Below are 24,435 nucleotides of genomic sequence, written 5' to 3'. Positions count from 1 at the left end.
AAAACTAAGCATCACATCCAGGTCTTCTGGCTTCATATACAGCAATCTTTCCACTATAATATTCTTCTTCATATGTCTCAACAATTTCAAATGGTGAAGATAACTTTGTACTCTTCAGCTGATTTGGGGTTTTTGTGTCAGCTTTTCACTCTACCAAGTCCTAGAATTTAGTTCTTTATTTTTTGACTCTATAACCCTTTGATTCAAAGGAATGCTATGAGTCCAGGGAACATGACTAATGACATTTTCTTCCTATGTTTGGAATTATGAAATTTTACAAGAATTGAGAAAACATTACAAAGCCCTAGGTTAGCCTGTTTCTGACATAACTTATTTATTCCAAACTGAGATAAAAAGTAGATAAAGGGAATCTTAATGTTGGGAATAATAAGGCAGATAATAGAATAAGGAAAAAAGCAAAATTGAGAAACATAAATTCAGACTGCGAATGAAAAGAGAGGAAAATGAAATGTGAGTGATATGAGTTAGAATGGGTAACAAAGAAGAGGCAAAGAATATATTTCAAGGGAAAATGCTTCTGCATAAGCCTCTATCTTTTGATAGAGGCGGCTCAGTAACTCCTTTTCTACTTACTCTCCCTTTGGAAGTCTCTTCTGTTTTGATGCCATGGTGGTGATACTGAAAATGATGTAATTAGGGAATTGGACTTAATGCAATGTTATTGTTAAAGAATTTTATAAATGTTGCTGGCATAACATGATTTTTTTCTCAAAACTCCAACCTCTCAAAATAAATCTAACATATCAATATCAAATATTCTTATTAGATGTTTCAACAGAATTTGATTAAAAAAATTTCCCAAGATTTTACATTATCTTCAACTATATCCCAACTGAAAGTACAGATTCTTTTCTTGTCATTTTCCCATATAGGTTGCCACTATAAAAGAACAATTGATAAGAAAGAATATTTTTAACCACTGTACTTACTTAAGTTCTGGATCTTCTTTATCTTCCTTGGTAGGAGTTACTTTGACACCACCTTTCCTGGCCCGGGGGCAGCCAGACAAACTGAAAGATATACCCAGGAGAAAAAAAAAGAATAATTTTATTGCTTTTACTTTTTGTGGATGATGTGACTTTCTTTTCTCTCCCAAAGAATCAATCCTACCTTCTATGTGAAGCATAATTTCCAGTCACATGTCCTGAACCATCACAACCAGGGGTTGGGCACCTAGAATATATATATATAAATATATAATGGAAAAATTGCTTTGTTAAAATGGAACTAGACTAGGAAATTAGGTCTTCAACTAAAGGTGCAATAGATCTCTTTTTGTTCAAATGAAATTAGTTTTTGATCAGTTTCACTCTTTATAATATACATTTCAAAATTGCAAATTGCTGTGAGTGGTGTTAGGCAAGTTAGTGGCAGTTATTAAGTGCTTTTTGTAAAGCTATTCTTATTAAAAACCCACAAATCCCAAAGAAATGGTATATGTAGCAGAAAGTTCACTGAAATCAAAGTCCCAATATTTTGATCACAATCCTAATCTTGCTTTAAACTATTAACTGTGTGATCAATAACAATTCCCCTTATCCACTCCAAACCTCAGTTTCCTGATCTGCAAAATAGATATGAATAATTATACTTGCACTATCTCCCTCACAGGGGCACTCTGGTTTGTTTGTTTGTCTTTGAAAGGCAGTGGGGTTAAGTGGCTTGCCCAAGGCCACACAGCTAGGTAATTATTAAGTGTCTGAGGTCGGATTTGAACTCAGGTACTCCTGACTCCAGGGCCGGTGCTTTATCCACTGTGCCACCTAGCCGCCCCACCCAAGTTTATTTTTAAGCATATTGGTGTGCAGTTTCATGAGATGTTATAATAGGGTCTTAAAATAATTAATGTATTGTTCACAGTACAGTCTCAGAAAATGAATGATACATAAAACAAATTCTGAAAGCTTTATTACTTCAAGAATATAGAACTCATGTATATGGATGTTACTCAGAAGAACAGGCTGCAGTGATAGCAGTTGAATTTCTATAAGAACTCTCCCTTATTAGCTATTCAGAGGGCCCCTGTTGGGAGCAGCTAGGTGGCGTAGTGGATAGAGCACCGGCCCTGGAGTCAGGAGTACCTGAGTTCAAATCTGGCCTCAAACACAATAATTTTCTAGCTGTGTGACCTTGGGGAAGTCACTTAACCCCATTTGCCTTACAAAAAAAAAAACCTAAAAATAATAATAAACCTGAGTAAGTACACCTCTTGGCTCAAGTTAAGTGGCAGTTCTGAAATACTTGACAATAACTACTGGAGGGATTCAACCATTTACATGTGTTTGAAAAGAGTCAAAGAAGAAGGAAAAGGCTTCTGACCTGCCACCCTGATCAAAATATAGTCAAATCTGTAAGTTAACAAAGGTATTTACTTAGGCTCACTCTCTCTCCTCTGGTATTTTCCTCCATTCCCTTTTTCAGCTCGATCTTTCCTATCTGAACTCTCATCCTAATATCATCCCCTTTCCAAACTTTACAAAGAAAAGTGATACCTCTTCTATTTTTACCTCTTTTCCCTACAATTTATTGTTATCTTCCTTTGTTTCAAATATGGTTATGCACATAGCACTATAGTAAGGCTACTATTACACAAAGGGCAATAGTTCATCCTTTCTTTTAATAGCTAAACTTTTACATTTTCACAGGGATGTCTATAAAATCTAATGCCAATGTTATCGTTTTCCAAAGCAGAATTTGAGTATTTCCCTTTCTAGAAGAGGAAGTGGATTCTTTTTTGATGATATATTAAAGCAATAGGCAGACAATTAAATCTCAATCATCCTTTACTAGAATACCTGCAACTTGTCCTAACTCAACTATTTTTGGACATCTGATTCTATTTCAAATAAAAGGCTACTGATGTTGATCCTCTTTTATTATGATTTTACTGAAATAGTGGTTTACTAATAAATTGTAATTATAGAAACACCTCCAAATAGCATTGCTTTAGGATACTCTTTAAAAAACTAAATAGCATGGTCATAGTACCTCTGAATTTGTCCTTTCATTGCTATATGTAAAGCATGTAAGTAAAAACATCATGTGATTTGATTTATTATTTCTTAATTTATATACTATCAATTTTTCATTTAATTTAAATCTAATTTTTAGGTTTAATATTTGAAATTAATATTTCATAATAATTGGGCTTTTGTTGTTATTATGGAAGCTTAGGATAATGAAGTAAGTGTTGTGGAATTTTTTTCCCCACTTCCTTACCTATCAATTACTAGATTGTCTTTAGACATGCTTTAGCTTTTTTTCAGTTTAGAGAAATAGCAGCATAAAATAGTTTTAAGAAATTACTATCACAAAAAATTTCTGAGTACTACCATGCAATAGAAATAATAACTATCTTATAAGTCATCTTTCTCTCTAGTATTGGAAGCTTGCTTTTGTTGAATGTGTTTGTTTACTGTCACCAAAATATGTCTTTTTATATAAAAGAAAGATTTTATTTATTTTTGAATTTTACCATTTTCCCCCATCTTGCTTCCCTCCCCCCCACCCCCATAGAAGACAGTCTGTTAGTCTTAACATTGTTTCCATGGCATACATTGAATGAATGTAATCTAAGTTGAATGTGATGAGAGAAAAATGATATCTTTAAGGAAGAAAAATAAAGTATAAGAGATAGCAAAATTACATAAGATAACATTTTTTTAAAAAAAATTAAAAGTAATAGTCTTTGGCTTTTGTTCAAACTCCACAATTCTTTCTCTGGATATAGATGGTATTCTCCATCACAGATACACCCAAATTGTCCCTGATTGTTCCACTGATGGAATGAGCAAGTCCATTGAGTTTGATCAATTAGCCCCATGTTGCTGTTAGGGTGTACAATGTTCTGGTTCTGTTCATCTTGCTCAGCATCAATTCATGCAAATCCTTCCAGACTTCCCTGAATTCCCATCCCTCCTAGTTTCTAATAGAACAATAGTGTTCCATAACATACATATACCACAATTTGTTCAGCCATTTCCCAATTGATGGACATTCACTCAATTTCCAATTCTTTGCCACCACAAACAGGATTATTATGAATATTTTTGTATAAGTGATATTTTTACCCTTTTTCATAATCTCTTCAGAGTATAGACCCAGTAGTGGTATTGTTGGATCAGAGTATGCACATTCAAAATATGTGTTTTTAAAGAATTTTTGTTGTTTTTGAAATTTGTCTATGAAAATAATTAGAAAATAATATGACTGTGAGTAGGCTATCCTATATTGCCAGTGATGACCTGTGAGCTAGAAAGGTCTTAAAGACACTATTAAAAATAGGTATAACCAGACAAAGAACTTGGATAGTCAAGCTAAAACAATATTTAAAAGATGCATGAGCAGAATGCTACAGTGGTTTTGTGTATTCTATCTAAAAGCATTTATGGAAAGACCTGGATAAGAAATGCACAGGGTAAGATTGTATAGAGACAGCACATTGGAAATAGGGTCAGGAGAATCTGAGTTTAAATCTTAGAAACAAAGATACTTCACTTCAGCTTCAATTTCCTCATCTATAAATTGGGGATAATAATATAGTATTTACCCCTTAGAGTTGTTGTGAGTATAAAATGAGGAAATATTTGTAAAGCACTTTAATCATCTAAAGAGTTACCTAAGCATCACTGAGATCTAAGATTGTAAGCCTGGCTGGAATATATTATTCACTATAGAAACAATCTTTGAACTATCTTTAAGTTCATTAAATTTAAACTATCTTTAAATTCATTAAATTGGCAGTTCTGAAAAATTTTTCTTTCAAGACCTTTTTATACTCTTAAAATTACTAAGGACCCTAAAGAGTTTTTGGTTATTTGGTGAGTTTTATCTATTTATAGCTCCCAAATTAGAAATTAAAACATATTAATGAATATAACATATAACATGAATATAGTTTGGACTGCTCAACCACCTTAAAAAGGTCTTTGGAACTCCCAGGAGTATCTGGGCCATACTTTGGGAACTGTTTCATTAATGTTTCAAAGTACAACATTATTTTACTTCAATATTGAGAGTGAAAATAATTTTTTTATGTATATGAACACATATATGAATTATATTTATTTATACTTATATACACACACATACATATATATATATATTTGAGAGTAGACTGAGTTCAGTGTATGAAATTAAAATAGAAAAATTCTCATATTTTAACAATGAAACTCAATTACCAATTAAATCCCCAAAACATGTAAGTCAATCAAAAAATTTTGACTTTATATATCAAAAGTGGTGAAATATTACTTTTATTTTTGTTTAATTTGACTCCATTTTATTATTAATGATTATGTCAGCATCTAATTAGAAATATAGACAAAAAAGTATGGATAACAATCATACATGACATTCCTATTTCTTAAATTTATATTTTTGCTGATTTCTTGTTCTTATATCACTTTCATTTTCACACACACAGACACACCTACACACAACCACACACCTATACACATACATTATATCCTCAAACTCCCTCTCAGAAACCCAAAGTTTGTAAAAAAACAATAAAAATGATTCAAAAAAAATTCTTTAGCAAAACTAAGCAATACATTGACTAAACATGTCATTAAATGACATTTTCCATATCTATAATCTCTCAACTCCAAAAAAGAAGTAACTATCTCTTCTTTGGACCCAAGTTGGGTTATTATAAATATACACTATTTAGTTTCTTTTTTATTTCAAATTTTTTATTTCTATTTATATTACAATTATTCATTTTCAAACTATACTTACTTAAGCTCCTGAGAATTAGCAGCCATAAGGGATTTTAATGTTTTATCAGCCAAAGGACATCCAGATACACTGAAAAAGAAACAAATTTTGTGAATTCACTAAATCTGAAAATGATAAAAATTTACTTCTGTTGTACTCTTTTGATATGAGTTTTCTCTCTCTCTCTATACATGTATGTATATATACATATATATAATATATGGTTTTCTCTTATAGAGACAATGGAAACTATGTTTGACTGGGCGTTAGGGGACCTGTTTTTCGTCTGAGGTTTGCTATTAACTAGCTCTGTGATCTAGGGCAAATCAGTTAATCTCTTTGGACTTCAGATCTCCCTGCTATTAAAAGAGAAGGTTGAATTAAATAATCCCCTCAAGGCTCTAAAAGCTTGTGACTGTGTTCTTTTCTGTCCATCATGATATTTCTCTATCTGGAGATTTTAATATTTTCCATCTGTCTACTCAAAGATCTATATCTGTACTGAGTTGCAATGGAAAGACAAAATACAGTTTCTAAAGATTAGATGTGGGTTTTTTCCTTTTGGCCTTGATAAGTTATTTACTGAATAATGTAGCCTATGTGGTAAATGATTTTCTGAAATGAAAATTCTTTTGTCTTTTATGGTCCTATTTTAATCTTTTAAAATTAACAGATACAAGGAGATTGAATATTCAACTAGATTATAACTTTGTACATAAAGACAGAAGATATTTTAAATCAAATGGTTTATAAACCACATACTTAGAATACAGAATATTTAGGATTAAAAAAACTCCACAGCTAAGAAAGTTCATTGGCCCCTGTTCCTGTCTCCAATAATATCTTGCTAATATGAATGAGAATGTACACAGTAAGGAAAGCAGAAGATGAGATATAATTGAATACTATCAACTATACTATTATTTCCTATTAGTAGGTACCTGCGATGTGATGCATAATTTCCCGTTACATGACCGCTTCCATCACATCCAGGAGTTGGACAGCTGAGTGAGAAAAGATAATTAGAGAAAATACATTTTAAACGTTTGAAGATATCATCTGTTTTCCTTTCTGAGCAACCAAGCAGCTTTCCTTCAAATATAAGTGAGCTCAGCAAATTATGATTCAGTACTTTGACATTCAATGACTAAAGAAGACTGTGTGCCTATAAGATCAACTGGAACAGTCTAAAGAAGATTATTGGTCATAAAGTTACCAATAACAAACTCAGCAATTTCTTTTAAAGTTCAAGTCATTCAGATATTTTAGTTTAGTTAATAGCATGACTCACATTCTATTGTCAAGATAGTGTATTTTTAAAAAAGGCATGCTTTTTTGAAAATATAAAGTACTATAAAAACGACACAATAACAATTATAATATCTTGAATTCAAATCTTACCTTAGATACTGACTAACTGTGCAACCCTGGGCTAACCATTTAACTCTGTTTGCCTCAGTTTCTCATGTGTAAAATAAGCTGTATCTCTGCCAACTCACAAAATGGGATATGACTGTATATGACTGAAAGGACTCAACAACAACATACATTTTAATGGTTGGTTCCCATGAAAATTCTCAAATGGACATTAAAGCTATTACTAATAGATTTTCTAGAATATTTTCAAGGCTGCTGGGTGCACAGTGCATAGAGTACTGGCTTTGGAATCAGGAGTTCAAATCCAGTCTCAGTCACTTGACTTAATAACTGTGTGATCTTGGGCAAGTCACTTAACCCTGACTGCTTTGAATCCAGGGCTATCTCCTGTCATCCTGATTCATATATGGCCACTGGTTCTGGAGGAGAAAGTGAGGAGATAGTACCCCCTCACTCAAATCCAATTCATGTGCTTGCCATGGCATCACCTCTCCTATTGTCATGATCTTTGAGAATGATGGACAAAAACCATCATTACTTATATGATTAGTGATCTTTTGAAATACTGCATTTTAAAAGTGAGAGCATACATGAAAGAAATAGAAAAGGAGATTTTCAAAGCTGGGAAACTTTAGGCTTTTTAGAAATAATATAATAGTTTATTGAGGGGGGAACAATGAATATTTTCATGTATTCTCTTCCTGTATATAAATCTCTATTTGAGTCAGTCCAAACTTGAACAAAAAAAAATATCTCCCAACAAATAATTGTTCTATAAAAATGGACTTTGCAGGCTGCAGCATGATAAACATTGACTAAAGTCTATTTTCTTTTATTTATTTCTATTCTATCAAAAATTTAGGAAAGTGAATTTTTAATTTTTTAAAAACAAAACAGAAGTCAACACCATAACACATTGCTCATTACATTATTTTTGATTCTGCATAAAAGTGACATATTTAGGGTAAATAGAATCCTGTTCAACTCACCAAGTCCTAATAATTAGAGAACAAAAATCAGCAACATCATTATGCCTCTCAGTTCCTTTTGGCATGTTCTTTGAAATGAAGGCTTAAAGTGTATGTTACCTACTCTATTCAAGGAAATTTCTCAGATCCCAGAATCGATGAGATGTTCTATAATTTCATTGGAGATAAATTTATGTTATATTATGTTACAGATAAAATATTACAATTTATATAATAAATTAGAGCCTTCTAAGTAAAATTCTTTCCTCACAATATCCTCTTATCTTCAAGTAATCAAAGGAGAAACTAGAACTGATAGTAAAAAAAACCTTCCACCATTTAGCATTGGAGAGTTACCCAGTTTTTCCTTGAATATTTTGCTGATGGAATGATCTGATTGCGAGTTGATTTTTTTATTCTCAGCATGTCTCTTTTTAGATACATGTCACCACCAAACATGCTGGAAAAATAATTTTGGAAAAGTTTCAAAAGTTCTTTACTCCCCAGAAGAAGGGGAAGGGAAAGGAATAAGCATTTATTAGGCCCTACCATGTGCCAGATATTGTGGCAACACTTTACAAATATTTACTCATTTAATCCTCACAATATTTTTTAATCCCCATTTTACAGTTGAGAAAACTGAGACAAATATGTTAAATGCTTGCCCAGAATCATACAGATAGTCTCTGAGGCTGGATTTGAACCCAGGTCTATCCTGATTCTAAACCTATCACCAAGCTCTCTCACCTACCCAGTTAGCTCACTCAAAGAGCTTCCATTGTCCATTCACTAATTATTTATCAAGTACTTATTATGAGCCTTTGTATAAGATATTTGATGTGAGTGAGATGCAAAATATAGGTATAATAAATTCCCTAATCTCAGAGAATTTATGGTATAAAAGGCTGAAATATATGTATATGTATATGTATATATGAATTCTTTTGAAATAAAAACTTCTTTGTTATATCTAAGCAATCCAGGGGTGGTATCATGTAATATGCTTGAGCCTGAAAAGCTGAATTCTAGCACTAGATCTATCAGTAATGATCTGTGACCTGGGGCAACTCTTTTCCATGTTCGGGTTTTTTTAATAATGCAAAAAAAAAATCCACTACTTATTGTATACCTATTATGTACAAAGCACTGTGTTATGCATTAATGGCAAAACACAAAAATTTCAAAATTCTATCTTCCAAAAACCTAAATGTTTAATATTGAAGATTTGGAGTAGGAATAATGCAAATATATAAATTAATATTATATCATGTGGAATGTGGACAATGGAGAGATTCAGAGAAGTGTAGAAGAATGTAGAAAGATTCCCATATAGGTGGACCAGAGAATAGAAGAATTTTAACAGACAGCGATAAAGAGATGTGCTCCAACTGTGGGGGATAGCCTTTGAGAATTCCCTTAAGTGGAAGAAGGCAGCTTGGCATCGGGAAACAGACAAAACATCTTTGAAGAGGAAACAGAGTGAAATAGGACTGGAGAATTAAGAGGAAGATTTACAATTGACTAGAAGGAAAATAAATATGCTTGATATTTAAAACATTAATCTGTAAATTTACATGGGATCCACAGTAATGTACTAGACAGAAGACTAGTTAAACATTTTCAAACCTATTTTGTAAAGCAACACAAAGAAGAAAGAAAGAGAAATAAAGGAAAAAAAACAATATAGAAGAAATAGCATGGAGTAATGAGTTAGAAAACTCAAATTCAAGTCTTGTGTCTGTTACTAACAATAATAATGGCTAACTTTTCTAATACTCAAGTCTTTTCTAGCTCTAATATTTCATGATTTTACAGTTGGGAAAAGAAAAGGATGAGAGAAGAAAAATGGGAAGAGTAATGATACTAAGGTTATGACTATGAGTTGAAAATATTGTGTTGTATGGTGGCAGTCATTATGAAAGTATCAGGATTAGAGAAAGAAAAGCAAATTAGTTCCCTCTATGAGTTCCACTCAACCTCTCAAATAAATTCAAGGATACAGAAGATATCACAGAATATAATTATATTTGAGTCAAGTAGTTATAGACTGGCAGCAAATATTTTTATATTTTAAGAACCCAAAAGTTAAACAAATAAGTGATGGTGGGTGAAGTAATATATTTGAAGTATGACAAAACAATGAGATGGTATTTTTAAAAAAGAAATGAATATTCTAGAACTCATTAAAGGAACATTGTCTGTCCAAGTTATCCCCTGGATGCCAGGTACATATTTCAGGGATTCTGCCAAGGTGCTCTTTGAGATTGTCTTTAGGACTAATTCTTGAGTCACACAATCAGTTTTCACTCAAACTGATGGTCAGTTTACTAATTCTACTAAAGATTAACCTCTGAATAACTTGATTATTAACTAAAACCAAATCTATCCCTCAAAGGATAAAGAGATATCATTAAAGATATTAAAAAAAGAAAGAACTATAGACTCAAACAGCAATTCAAAAAACATGTTTAGCAATAGTAGGATTATTGCAATAGTATAGATAGCCTTAAAAATGATTATTTTAATGAGGATGCCCTTTAAATGAGGATGCCCTTTAAATACTAATATTGAAATATAAACAATTAAATTTAATTATAATACACTCATGGGGATATATATATATATATATATATATATATATATATGTTCTGGTAAATATGTTAAACTTCAGACTTTTAAAAATAGAATATGTACATGATTTTCTGAGGGGACTTGAATAGACAATTTTCATTTACTTGAGACTTAAAATATTCCTTCTGTTTAAAAACAATGCCATATTATTATTTTATAGTCATACTTCAAATATATTATTTTCTCCTCTTTTCTATCTAAATCATAGGTTATTAAAATATAAAAACACTTGTTATCAATCTTTACCTGATTAGTTTAGCCACAATTGAATGCCTCATGCATAGGACAATAGTATTTCTAAAATAATATTGTTTAGTATTTATAAGAGAATATAATATATAAGAATAGTAAGCTTAACTAGATGAAATATCTTCAAGCATTTCTGTGTGCAAATAGTTGTTGATTCTATGCCACATTTTATTTTTGCCTGCCATGCATCTCTTTATGGGTATTTGCAAGAGTCCCAATTTTGATTCTTTAACAATTGTGTTTTGTGTTTCACAGTAAAGAAAAAAATTTGTTGTCCTGTTGTTTCAGTCATGTCTAACTCTTTGTGATCCCATTTAGAATTTTCTTGGTAAAACTAATAGAGTGGTTTACCATTTCCTTCTCCACATAATTTTATAGAGGAGGAAACTGAGGTAAACAACTAGTAAGTGTCTGAGGCCAGATTTGAACTTAGGAGCATGAGTCTTTCTAGCTCCAGGTCCTGAGTTCTCTCCACTGTGCCACCTAACTGCAAGAATATTAGTGCTAAAGAGAGGAGGTTTTGTTTAAGAAACATCATAGGATTGTTGAAATGACCGTAAAATTGTACAAGTATAATCTAACTTTTCCTTCTCTTATAGTTCTAGAAGCATTTTGTTTCTCTTCTGCTTGTCTATCCAAAATGGACCACCTGATGAATTAATTTGATTAGGTGACCATGAAACAAAAATGTGCTAGTTTTGTTAATAGTTGTTTTTCATGTATTTGGTTTTTCCTGAATGAATTATTAGGATGATATCCTTTGTCTCTATAGTATTTTGGGATGTGATGTAATTATCACAATGCCATCCATAAACAAGAGCTTCTAGAAGGCATCATCATCTTTTGCAATTTTTTTTCTATTTAAACTCAACTTTGGACAAATTCTTTTGTGACAGTGGAAAAAACATTTGGAAAGCATATGTCGCTCTGTTTTAGTGTACATGTTATTAATAACTAAATTAGTAGAACTAACTTATTTCTGTTGAGCCTTTTAGGGAGTCTTACATGATTTTGACATATGCTCAGGATGAATATTATTAAAGGACAGCTTTTAAGACTGGGTTTTGATAAATCAATTACTTTTTTATTATAAGCAAAAATTATTATTATTATTATTGTGGGATCGTGTTTTCTTCCTACTTTTTAATTAGTTTTCCTCAAAGATGTTGTTTGTTATAGAGAACTAATTTTGAAAACTTACCCCCTCATAATTTCATAAAGGATATTCTTGATGCTTGTAGAACATTCTCATGAACATTTTATAGAGATGTTAAAGTGTATATATTTATTAATAATTTCTGATGTTCTCTTGATTGTATTTTTGTTATTTAGATTGTCTGAAATTATTACAAATATTTCACATTTTCTCTTCTTTATGGTATAAGGCTTGAAACTGATCCCTAAGACAGCAATAATTGGTTTTGTGTCTACTTGTTCTAGAGCATATATCATGCATACTCTGCATCTCCCAATTTAAAAGGCATTTCCTTTTGTTCACAAAATACATTGATTACTGAGGTGTTAGAATCTAAATATAATTCAATTGTCATTGATAATTTTGAATATATTGAGAAATCATTTCTATTTTCTATGCTTTGATCTCATTCCAGCTTTACAGTTTAAGCATTCTTTAGATTTATTTAGCTTTATATAAACCCCAGCAAAAGAGAGCTTATTTGAGACAATATTCTTTGCAATCTTCCATGTTCCTTCTCTACAACAATTTGAAAATCAATTTGTATTCTCAACCCATGCTCTTTGGAAAATTTTAGTCTAGTTGGATAGGTAAAACACACACATTAGGAAAGAGTCAACTAACAATTTAAGATGGTAGCCTAGCTTGGCTTTAAAGGCAGAAAGACTTAGCTTCAAGGTTAACCTTGACATACATTGACTATGTGACTGAGCAGGTCATTTGATTTTTCAGTACTTAAGACAATCTACTAAGGTGATAATATACATTTTCTAGAATGAATTTCCTTATTGGATGTATCTTATATCAGTAAAATTACAAATTCTGTTACTTTCTTTCCCCTCCCCCCAAAAAGAAAACCAAAAGCCAAAAATATGATAGGTGTCAAAAAGATATGCAGAAGATATTTGTGATAGAAGTTTAAGGAAAGCAAAAATCAGTCTTGTCTAGGATTGTCTGGGAATATTTCACAGGGGAAAGAGAATCTTGTACTTGGCTTTGAAGATTCGGTAGATAGAAATAGACAGGAGAGGGTAGAGTGATCCAACTGAGGAGAATGGGACCAGGAAAGGTTCAGGTGTTGCAATGATGGCAAAACATATTAAATTAAAATAAACAGCAAAAACTATCAAACTCAAGATTCCAATCTGATTCTCCTTCAGCTAGAAACATTTATATTTCTAATAAAATTTCCTAATTCTAAATAAATAGTGAGATGTGTTCAGCTGAATATGTTCCAGAGCTGCTGAAGTCATGCATTTTGGTTAGTGCATAATTTGGATATTATGATACTGCTGCTATGATTATACTGTTTTGTTGGGGAACAGTTCTTAAGTATTTGTCACTCTTTCAGATTACTTGTCTGTTCACTGTGTAAACTGCTGCAATAATGAAGGAATAAAGGCAAAGTGTGCTGCTACTTGTCCAATTAGTACAGTAGAAGTTCCGTGCTCAGAAAAAGAAGGTGCAATGTACACTCTATTCTATTTTTGACTCATGTCCTTAATGTTCTCATCTTTAAACCCCAGAGTCACACAGATATGGTTGCTTTGCCTTCAATCCATAATTTTAAATATATTTTAAATAGGTGCAACTGATACTTAATCATCAGATTTAGGGAGAATATTCTCTTCCTTGTCACCTTTGATAAAGGTGAACAGGTGAGTTTCTAGCAATTCATTTTTAGGGGGAATCTATTTCTGCCAAAACTCTTTGTAGTCTGGCATCCTCTCTTACAAATCTGCTAAAGCTGCTTTCTCCTCAATGACCTCATTATCACCAAATTAAATGGCTATTTATTCAGTTCTAATCTTCCTTGATCCCTTCTCATTTTCACTTTCATGATATAAAGTCAGTTAAAGAGCACTTATTAAGTGCTTACCATGTATCAAGACAGGGCCAAATGTTGGGGATACCAAGAAAGGATATGTATGTATCTGTGTATGTGTGTCTATCTATCTATCTATCTATCTATCTATCTATCTATCTATCTATCTATCTATCTAATGTATATTATACAAATACACACACTTTCCTTGTCCTCAAGTACTCTCATGATTCTCCTTTCTTCTCTTTATACACATTCTTTTTGATCTCATCCCCTGTCACATCTAAAATAATCACCTAAATGAAAATCACTTCCAAGTCTTTATAGCCTATGTGTACTCCTGATTTGTTCCCAGAGCTCCAAACTCATGTTTCCAAGTATCTGCTAGATATTACCATCTGGATATATCATTGGTATACCAAATTCAACATTTATGAAGCTTATTTGCTATTATTCCACCTCCCCCAACCCTGTCTTTTCCCTATCTTTTCTTCAATGACCTTCCCCTTCCTATCCATGAAAATAATCTATTTGCTCAGTTTCTAATAGCATTTTGCTTGCATTTCTCCTTTATATTTATCTCACTTTTCCATACCTTTCCCCTATTATATGGTAAGCTCCTTGAGATCAGTTAATATTGTCTCTCTGGATCCCACGTATAGCACATATAGTGTCTTTAATAAAATAGATAGAATAGTAGAATGATTACTGGACTTGGAGTCAGGAGAACTTAATTTGAATACTGGCTAAAGCAGTGACCAGTTGAGAGATCATAGGCAAGTGAGTTAAAATCTCTAGGCTCAGTTTCCTCATTTTTAAAAATGGGGATAATAATACTTGAACTTACATACTTTATAAGCATTGTTGTGGGGAATAAATGTAACCAATATAGATATGGAAATTTATTATTATTATTATTATTATTATTAACAATGTTATCATTCAGTAGAGATGCTTATTGATTGAATTGAAACAAACCTAGAATAGTACTTGATCCATGGAAAATTTCAACCTTTTGATTAGTAGGTGGTTGAAATCTTTAAACATTCATGAAAGAAAATATACAGCTCATTATGTATCAGCATTCATATATTTAGCTTAATCCTCATCTCAGAAAAATGACTACAAATGTATATCACTTACGTTATGAGTTCCTTTTTGAGTTCTCTTGCGTGGAGCTTGGCTTTAGGACTTGGTATGGAGACCTCCCCTGGATATTTTTTTTCCTCTAAATTTTCTGGAGAGCTCATTGGGTCTTTCTGAAAAAAGAATACAGGTGTATCATGTGGAGGGGATTTATCTTTTTTTTCCCAATTACATCTTAGATATCATTACTAAAGGATAAATGTCTAGGAAAAGATAATGCATTTTGTAACAATTGAGCAGTGATATTCTGGGAGATAGAAGTGATGCACTACTTTTTCCCTTTAGAAGTCACAGGGTAATAAATTATTTTGGCTAAATTTTGTTATAGTTCCTGGAGATAATAGGAATGGTAATGATATAATCTCAGAGAATCATTACCAAAACAAAATTTTAATTTTGTAAAATGTGGAATTTAAGATAGGCTTATAGGGAGGAAAGAGCTCAGGAGAACTCCTGGTCTAAGGAGAATTTGAACCCTGGCTCTTGACACCAACTGTGTGATTGTAGACAAGTGACTTAAACTTTTAGATTTTTTTTTCATTATCTATATAATGAATATTTTTTGTATAGCCCAACTCAAGAGTGTTGCAAGGAAAGAAATTATCTTGTCATATTGCTTAGACTTTAGGTCTATGATGGATTCTTTCTCTGTTGAAATCCTACCTATGCTATGAGACTTATTTTACCTGACACCTCTTGTGAAGTTCTTCCAATCAGCCCAGTAAGAAATGGCCTTTTCTTCTTTGGATATACTATAACTACACATTATTCTTAATATATTATGCTTGTTTTAGAACTATTGTATAAATATTATAAGGGTCTTATATGTGCTCTTATTTCCCCTCCCATATTTAAACTTATAAGACTATGCATTCATTCATTATCTTTGTGTCCACTGCAGTGTCCAGAATATACGTTGAATATAATAAACATGTAAAAGATAGTTGTTAAACAAACTGTCAAACTATATAGAAATCAGTTATTTTTTATAATTATCAGTAATTCAGGTCAACTCTATAGTTTTTCTAAATCAAAATAGATAGGCATATACCTGTTACTTAAAAATGTCCTAAATGACCAATGCTGATATGTTTTGGACTTGATTTTTGTTTTCAGTTTTGAATTATTTAGATAATTTTCTTAATCCTTCATTTCATGGTTTCCCATCCCCCCTTCTGTGCTTTTAAAAGAGAGCTCTGAATCGCCAATTCTTTATTAAAGGAGATTTCTTATTTTCTATTCCAATATTGAGTTCTTCATGTTAAGAATATAATCACAAAACCGCTTCATTATTTTCTTGATTGTAGAGTCAAGTATTAAGTATCTTTAACATGACCTGTTCATTTGTAGATAAAAATGTAAAGCCTACCATCTGTTGTTTTACTGCAGAGTTTCTATATGCATTATAGGAGGGGATTTAAAAGAAATCTATTAATTATAAAAGTTTAAATTGATTTTTTTTGAAACTGAGTAAAAATAATATTAAGAGAGTTATAGAACATATACCCTTCTTGAAAGAAAAAGCTAATATTTCAATGGCCATTTCTACTGGAACATTTATATATAATAATCTTTTAAACCATTCACATGTATGAAATTGTGTTCAGAATAATCAAACTTTATCTTCTTTAGTCAATATACTGTCTTGGAAAATTTTTATATAGTATATAGTTTAGGATTCAGGTGCCTTATACTTAATACAATTGAGAGAGGTACAGAGCTGAATTTTAGTCGAGAAGCATTGAATATGTTTCCCAAATGACGAAGGTTAAAAGGTTAAAATCATTGTGTAATAAAAATTAAAATATATAGAATAATTTTTAAAAAAAGTCTTTGTATGTGTGAGAAAGAATATAATGTGTTTGTGTGCATGTTTTCCAGAGAGAATGTGTGTGCAATGAAATTCCATTAATGTACAGATGGAAGTTTATATTGATTTTAGCAAAGACCAGAACATAATGGTAACATGAATAACAGATAATAGCATCTGGCACTTTTAACATTTTTTTAAGCCCTGAAATCTTTGGAAAACTGACAATTGAACTAAACTGACAGCCCTAGTTATTTCTCAGTGCTTTCCTTTCAGAGATATTTTGAGTTTTTTCCAGATTCAGGATTTTTTTTAGGGGGCATCTGGACAGGCTATTTCACTGAGAGAGACAGACAATATTTTCTGGAAATTACCACCAAAATTAAGCAACTGTTGTGCATATGAACTAGATAACAATGAATTAGAAATAGATATAATCACTCATTTTCTTTGCTTGGGCACTGAGAATAGGAGCAGGAAAGAGGCAACCTTTTAGTCTTCAACTCGCAAAATACAGTCAGCATTTGTGTCTAACTTGCTGCCAAAACTTCTTGGTAAAAAGTGAAAAATTCCAACAGTCAGCAATTTTGTGTGGCAAGATGACTACTAGTTTGAGTATCAGAAGAACTTGACTTTGACATTTATTACCTGTGTGACTGTGGCAAATTGTTTAGATATTCCCATTCTCAGTTTCTTCATCTACTAATGGGGATAATAAAATACGCATTACCTAGCTCATAGACTTGCTGAGATGGAAATCCTCTCTTATTGAAGTGTAAATTATTATTTTCTGGACATTTTATTTACATGACATTAGTCATTCAATCACAAACATTTATTCAGAGCCTATTATGTCCCATGAATGTTATTAGGCCCAGGAGATAAAAATACAAAAAAAAAATTAAACAATCTTTGTCCTCAAGGAGCTTATTTGATTATTTGATATAATTGAGACCAAGATTAGCCAAGCCAGAATTGTAGTTCCTCTTCCTGACAATGTGGTAATTATTATATTTCCTCTAATATGAACACCACATTTATATTTTCTTGTTTCTCTTCCTCCTTCCCTGTTCTCTTATTCTTTTCTTCCCTTTTATTCTTTTTCCTTTCCTGAGCTGTAGACCTATGCCCTGAGAACCTTCTGTTATGGCTTAGGTTTCCTAATGTCAATAAAGCTGCCTGACCCTTTCTGAAAACAAATCACCTGGATAATTTAATTCTTTTTCCCCCCAAGATGTTTTAGTGTGTTGAGGTGAACTAAAAACCCTCTTATTCAGGATCAAAGTCATTTTTAGCAGAGAACAAAATGTTTTCATAATCAATTACATGTCACCAATTTTTTTTCTGAATCTTTATCTAAAATCTTCAGATTATTTTCTGAATCTTCATCTATATGTTTGCTTTTAATCTTCCATGCCTTTTTCTTACATTTCAAATCCAGTGAGGGTCAAATAGCCTAAATCTCAATGAGCCTGTGCCTAAAACTTCCCTTTAAACATTCAAAGACTTCAAGGACATCATGACCTATTTCTCCAGCATTTTGGAATAGTCAATTTCCTACCAAGGTACCCAATGAGAAAGGATAAACAAATTCTCTTTTTTAGATAGAGTCCCTTCAGTATCAGTCCAATTCAAACTTCATGCCAAGTTACAAAACAGGGAGTGTCACAGAAGCCTAGCCCCTGTGGGTTAAACTGAGTAATCCTCAATAACAGGAAGATAAAGGAACACTTGACAAAACAAAACAAAAACAAATATTCAGGTAGTAACTGGGTGACCACTCATCAGAGCCATGGGAAATTGAATATGAACTAGATGACTTCTCAGGGAATTTATTAATAAGGGATTCCATTGCTGAGTTTTGGTCATTTTGTAGTTTGAGTTAATATCAAGAGAATGAATGAACTGGGGCAATGGAGAGAGTGTTGGACCTTAGGCAAGTCACTTAACTTCTCTTTGCCTCAGTTTTCTCAACTGTAAAATGGGAATAATAATATTACCTCCTATGAGGATCAAATGATACAATATTTGGAAAGTGTTTAGCACAGAGTTCATGGCACATGGTAGGCACTATATATCTCAGCTAACATGATCACAGTATCCTAAGGGAAATCACAGAGTCACAGAGTTATAGAATTGGAAGGACCTCAAAAGCCTTCTATTTCAACCCATGTTCAAAAAGGAATCCCCATTAAAACATTCTTATCAAGTAGTCTCCCAGGCTTTGTTTGAAGACTTCTAATGGTGGGTGAATTTGCTGCATTTCAAAGTATCTTATTACACTCATGTAAAGTTCTAATTCTTAAGAAGTTATTTATGACGTCAAGTATTAATTTGATTCTTTTCAATCTTCAATTCATTGATTTGAGTTTTCCATTTTTAGCTCTAAGAGAGTGTTTAATTCCTCTTCTGTGACAATCTTTCAGATACTTAAGGACAACTACTTTGTGCTTTTGAGTCTTTGCTTCAACAGGACAAATATCTCTAGTTCCTTCACAACATCCTTATATGATATGAACTTCTATGCTAGGCTGGCTGCTCTTAGCTGGATACACTTGAGCCAGTCCATGATCTTCTTCAACTGTGGCACTGAATTTGAACACAATGTTTTAGATTGACTCTAATCAGAGCAATATACTACAATATATAATAACTGTCATTTCCTTATTTCTGAAAGTTATAGTTCTCTTAATGTATCCAAGTTTGTTTTAGTTTTTTTGGCTATTACATGGTAATGCTGATTCATAGTATAACATTTTCAGTTCATTAAAGCTCTTATAGGGAGTAGTAGAGTGGAAAGAGCTAGATTTGAAGTCAGAGGAATTGAATTCAAATCCTGATTATTATTTACTATGTGACCTAGGGTAATTCACTTTCCTGGTCTCAGGTTCCTTGAAATAAGGAAATTGTACTAAAATACCTTCTAGCTCTAAATCTATGATCTTATGGACCTTTATTTATCACTTTAAATGAGCATAATTAAACATAATTTATTTCTTAACAGTGATGCTTTTCAGGTACTTTATTGTACTGTCAACTGTATATCATGTATACTGTATAAATATAAAAATATATATGAATATAGATATTCTTTGTATATATCTATACCATTTATATACATATAAATATACATCTATACATATAATAATGTTTTGTCTTTCATTTTTGAGGAAGACCATGACATCAGGGAGGTGATGCCATGTCAAGCATATGAATTGGATTTGAGTGAGGTGGGGCTGTGCTAAGTCACCAACCTCACTTTCTTCTCCAGAGTCATCTGGGTCCAGTGTCCAGATATGAATCAGGATGACTGGAGACAACCCTGAATGTGAGCCAGTCAGGGCTAAGTGACTTGCCCAAGGTTACCCAGCTAGGAAGTGATGAGTGTCGGAGGCCGGATTCAAACTCCTGAACTCCTGAATCCAAGGCCAGTGCTCACTCTATCCAATTGTGCCACCTAGAAGGTCAGCATTCCCCTTGATAAGGATGGCAGATGTCCTAGTGGCCTTTACAACACATATAAAGTTAAGGTCTTGCTACCTACTCTGTGGCATCTAACCATACATACACAAACACACACACACACACACATTTCTGGGCAGGCATATTAACACAGATTTTTTTTTTTTGTTTATTTTTATTTTTTGCTTGTTTTTGCAAAGCAATGGGGTTAAGTGGCTTGCCCAAGGTCACACGGCTAGGTAATTATTGTGTCTGAGGTCGCATTTGAACTCAGGTCCTCCTGACTCCAGGGCCGGTGCTCTATCCACTGCGCCATCTAGCTGCCCCTATAGAATGTTTTTGCATTCCCAATGTATAATCCAAAGTCTGGCAATCAAGGACCCTGATACATGTTAGCTGAATAACTGGATAAAGAGTGGAGTAACAAACTGGATAAAGATGTCACCTTGGGGAAAGGGAAGGAAACAAGCAATTAAATATATGCTGATTACTAACAGAGAATCATTTGGTTCAGTTAAATTTGATGACAGAGGGGGGGCAGCTAGGTGGCCCAGTGGATAGAGCACCGGCCCTGGAGTCAGGAGGACCTGAGTTCAAATGCGACCTCAGACACATAATAATTACCTAGCCGTGTGGCCTTGGGCAAGCCACTTAACCCCATCGCCTTGCAAAAACTATAAAAAAAAAAAATTGATGATAGAATTACGGTTGACTCATTAAAGAAATCTCTGTGTCAAAGTTTTTTTTTTAATCATTATATGTTGTTAGAGTACTAAGATCTAAGGCCTCTTCCAGACTTTGTAAGCTTTCTTTTGGCAGATGATGCAATCCTTTACATCTTCCAAAAATTTTTACAGTTTGCATATCTGTTATATTTGAAAGAAAAACTCAAATTATGTATTTACAATTGTGTATTTATACCCAATACATTGTACACATAAATATTTGTGCATGTATATACATATGCAGATATTCATATATGTGATTTAAAACATGAACATTATGATTATTTAACAATTAAGATTAGATATTCATATTTTCAATTATTCATCTTACAAATGTGCCATTTGTCACAAGAAAGAATTGTTCAGTCCAACTCATTGCCAGTAATACAAAATTCACTGATCATTTTATAAAAAGGGCAATGCTTTTTAAAGTTATATTTATTTGTATTCTTTATCATGGGACAAAGTAATATCCAAAGATATAAAGTTTCAGGTTACCAAAAGAGCAATGGAGAGGTACATGATGGGCATGATGCCTAGGCAAAATTGCCCAGGAAGAGCAGAATAAAAGGATATGATTAGAAATATGAATGATTATATATAGAAAAATGATTCTTAATGAGTTATAATGAAAGTTAACACTCATATAGTGCCAACCATGTGCCAGGTGGTTTACAAATATTATTCTGCTTCTCAAAAAAAATACTGGGAGAAGTTTACAGATGAGGAAACTGAGGCAAATTCAGGTCAAGTGACTTGCTCAAAGTCACACAGCTAGTAAGTATTTGAGACTAGATTTGAACTTAGGTTGTTGTGACTCCAGACTGCATGCAATATTCACTGGAGGAAAGTTCTCAGCAAATCAGGTTGATCCAGTATAGGAAATTTACAAACATACATCAGATGGAGTTTTTGAGAATGAAAAGGGACCATGGAGTGAATCCGCATTAATGGACTATAGATCTCTTGATGTATCATAAGGAAGTTATACTTCAGTCAAAATCCTTGATATTTCCAGTTTGTCTCAAGGTCATTTAATAACATGTGAGAGACACAACTGATGCTGTGTGGTCCTTCCCACTCCTGGCTTATTTCAGCCCCAGGTAACTATATGATCTAATATTCTGATAGATCAGTGCAATAATAGTTTTGTGAATAGAGAGCTAAAATATAGTGGGGTACATATTAATTGTGATAATTTGCCATTTTTATGAAGACTGTTCAATAGAAAGGCAATATGGTTTGATGGAAAGGGAAACTTGGAATCAAAACACTTGCATTTGAATTCCAGTTTTTTTAAAAATAATTCTCTATGTGATTATGGGTAAGTCACTTAATCTATGTGGACCTTGATTTTCATCTTGGTAAAATGGAAAGATTGAGTTAAAAGTTGTTCAAAGGCCCTTCTAGCTCTAGAATCTATTACTTTATAACATTCAGTACCATATTTTTAAATTTTAAGTTTTCAGGAGAATCCCTTGCCTATGGATAAAGAACTCTCTTTTCTTTGAAGATCTTAGCCACTGCAGAGTTTTATTCATCTATGATTATACATTTATTATGCTGAACAACTAGGAAGAGATGCTATCTCTCCAGGCTAAATTTTCCCATTTTCTTCAACCTAGTTCTCTTTGAAAATCTTAAAGTGCTATTTTATAAATGTAAGTTATAGTTATTATTCTCTTACCATTCTGATCATTTTATACTGTATTCTTTCCATTATGGTAGTGAAATAAATCCACTTCAAAATATCTACTTGTTCAAATTTGATATCTCACTCTGTGGGTGACTAAGATAAATCAATACTGATTCTCTTTCATAGGGAAATAATCTCAAACAAGGGAATTAGAACAACTAAATTTTCAGGGTGAACATAATATAATTGATTTAATCTTAAATGGAATAATTCCTGATAAAAATAAAATCCACAAAAACAAGTCTTGTCTTATTCTTTGAAATTTAGCAAACTGAAGAAAAGGGAATTTAAGAGATGGGAAATCTTTGGTACAACTGGTATACTGACAAATTCAATGGATAGCTATTAATAAAAGTAATATATAAGTAACCTCATGGTTACTTATATATCACATTTCCACTATATAGGTCCTTAGAAATAAAGAGGATTTTACTGACCACTTCTTTGAATTGCACCAGGACATCAGTGGAAAATTTAAGTCAAGTGAGGATAGTCATTACCTATTACAGATTCTGCATTAATTTCCACAAAATCTGAACAATGGTCAGATCTTTTAGGAGTTGGACTAGATTGTAAGAGCCAAGTATTTAGATCCTTCTGAACTGAAGAAATAACAAGGAACTTTTGCTGTATGATAAAACATTTTTAAGATAGCTAGTATTTATCATTTGACCATTGGAATAATTAATACTTGAATTTCTGTCATGAATTTGAGGATACAAATTTGACATAACTTGGGGTTTGTAAATTATCCCTGATTTTAGTTCATCCTTTCTCTTCTGAGTCAGAAAGAATGAGTAAGCTAGTATTTTGATATACAGTGATGCATTAGCCCTATACTGCTTACTGTGTTTTGAAAGAATAGATAATATAATTGCTTAAGTAGTGCCCACAGTTGTATCCATAATGGTTATAAAATTTGATCTAATGACATTTTTTTAGGCAACTGGCAGGAAAAGGTGGATTCATTTACACATACCTTCTGTAATCTAAAATAATCTTATCTCCTAAATTTTATTTTTTTTATTTTTATTTTTTTAGGTTTTTGCAAGGCAAATGGGGTTAAGTGGCTTGCCTAAGGCCACACAGCTAGGTAATTATTAAGTGTCTGAGACCAGATTTGAACCCAGGTACTCCTGACTCCAAGGCCGGTGCTTTATCCACTGTGCCACCTAGCTGCCCCTCTCCTAAAAATTTGAAACAAGTCCTAGAGGTAAATTATGTCTTATCTGAATTTAAAACTGAGATTTAAAATGTATAATTGAGAAACAAGAAATAAATACTTTTCAATGTAGGACACATTGAATTTCTTGATTGACAAGTTGAAAAACTACCTCTTTTTCCTCTTCTTTCTTTCCATGAGTCTTGCTGTAGTTGATAGGTGTATCCCAGCCCTCCTGCTCACAGAGGGCTTGGTAGAAAGCAGCATTTACTAAAAGGCTTCTTGTTTTGAATGGGGAAGACGAAGAAGTTGGAATTGAAATGTGAGGAGAAGTTAGAGGTGTGGCTTTGTCCAGGATTCGGTTTTTTTTCATGCTTAAGTCCAAAGTCCCATTTTCATCCACTTGTATCTCAGTTACCTGAAAGAGAACCAAAAAAAATGTTTAAG

At 32.5% G+C, this 24,435-nt stretch overlaps 1 protein-coding gene and 1 pseudogene across 3 annotated transcripts in view; one reads left to right on the top strand and one right to left on the bottom strand.

The window, feature by feature from the left end:
- Window positions 1-24,435, bottom strand: part of ST18 (ST18 C2H2C-type zinc finger transcription factor) — an 80,308-nt gene that overhangs the window by 22,151 nt on the left and 33,722 nt on the right. For 2 of the 3 annotated variants that reach the window (XM_074199992.1, XM_074199993.1), the window contains 5 exons: window positions 15,131-15,246; window positions 6,684-6,746; window positions 5,764-5,832; window positions 1,132-1,194; window positions 951-1,031 (listed from right to left, as the gene is read on the bottom strand). In XM_074199992.1, coding sequence (XP_074056093.1) covers window positions 951-1,031; window positions 1,132-1,194; window positions 5,764-5,832; window positions 6,684-6,746; window positions 15,131-15,246 — 392 coding nt within the window. Of the gene's footprint in view, window positions 1-950; window positions 1,032-1,131; window positions 1,195-5,763; window positions 5,833-6,683; window positions 6,747-15,130; window positions 15,247-24,160; window positions 24,407-24,435 lie in introns of all 3 variants that reach the window. The other variant, XM_074199991.1, reaches the window with a different exon arrangement.
- Window positions 20,403-20,513, top strand: LOC141503852 (U6atac minor spliceosomal RNA; annotated as a pseudogene).

Source organism: Macrotis lagotis, chromosome X (assembly GCF_037893015.1).
Source record: "Macrotis lagotis isolate mMagLag1 chromosome X, bilby.v1.9.chrom.fasta, whole genome shotgun sequence".
NCBI classification, from domain to species: Eukaryota; Metazoa; Chordata; class Mammalia; order Peramelemorphia; family Peramelidae; genus Macrotis; species Macrotis lagotis.
The sequence above is the reverse complement of the archived record's forward strand: the minus strand, read 5'-3'. Positions and strand labels throughout refer to the sequence as shown.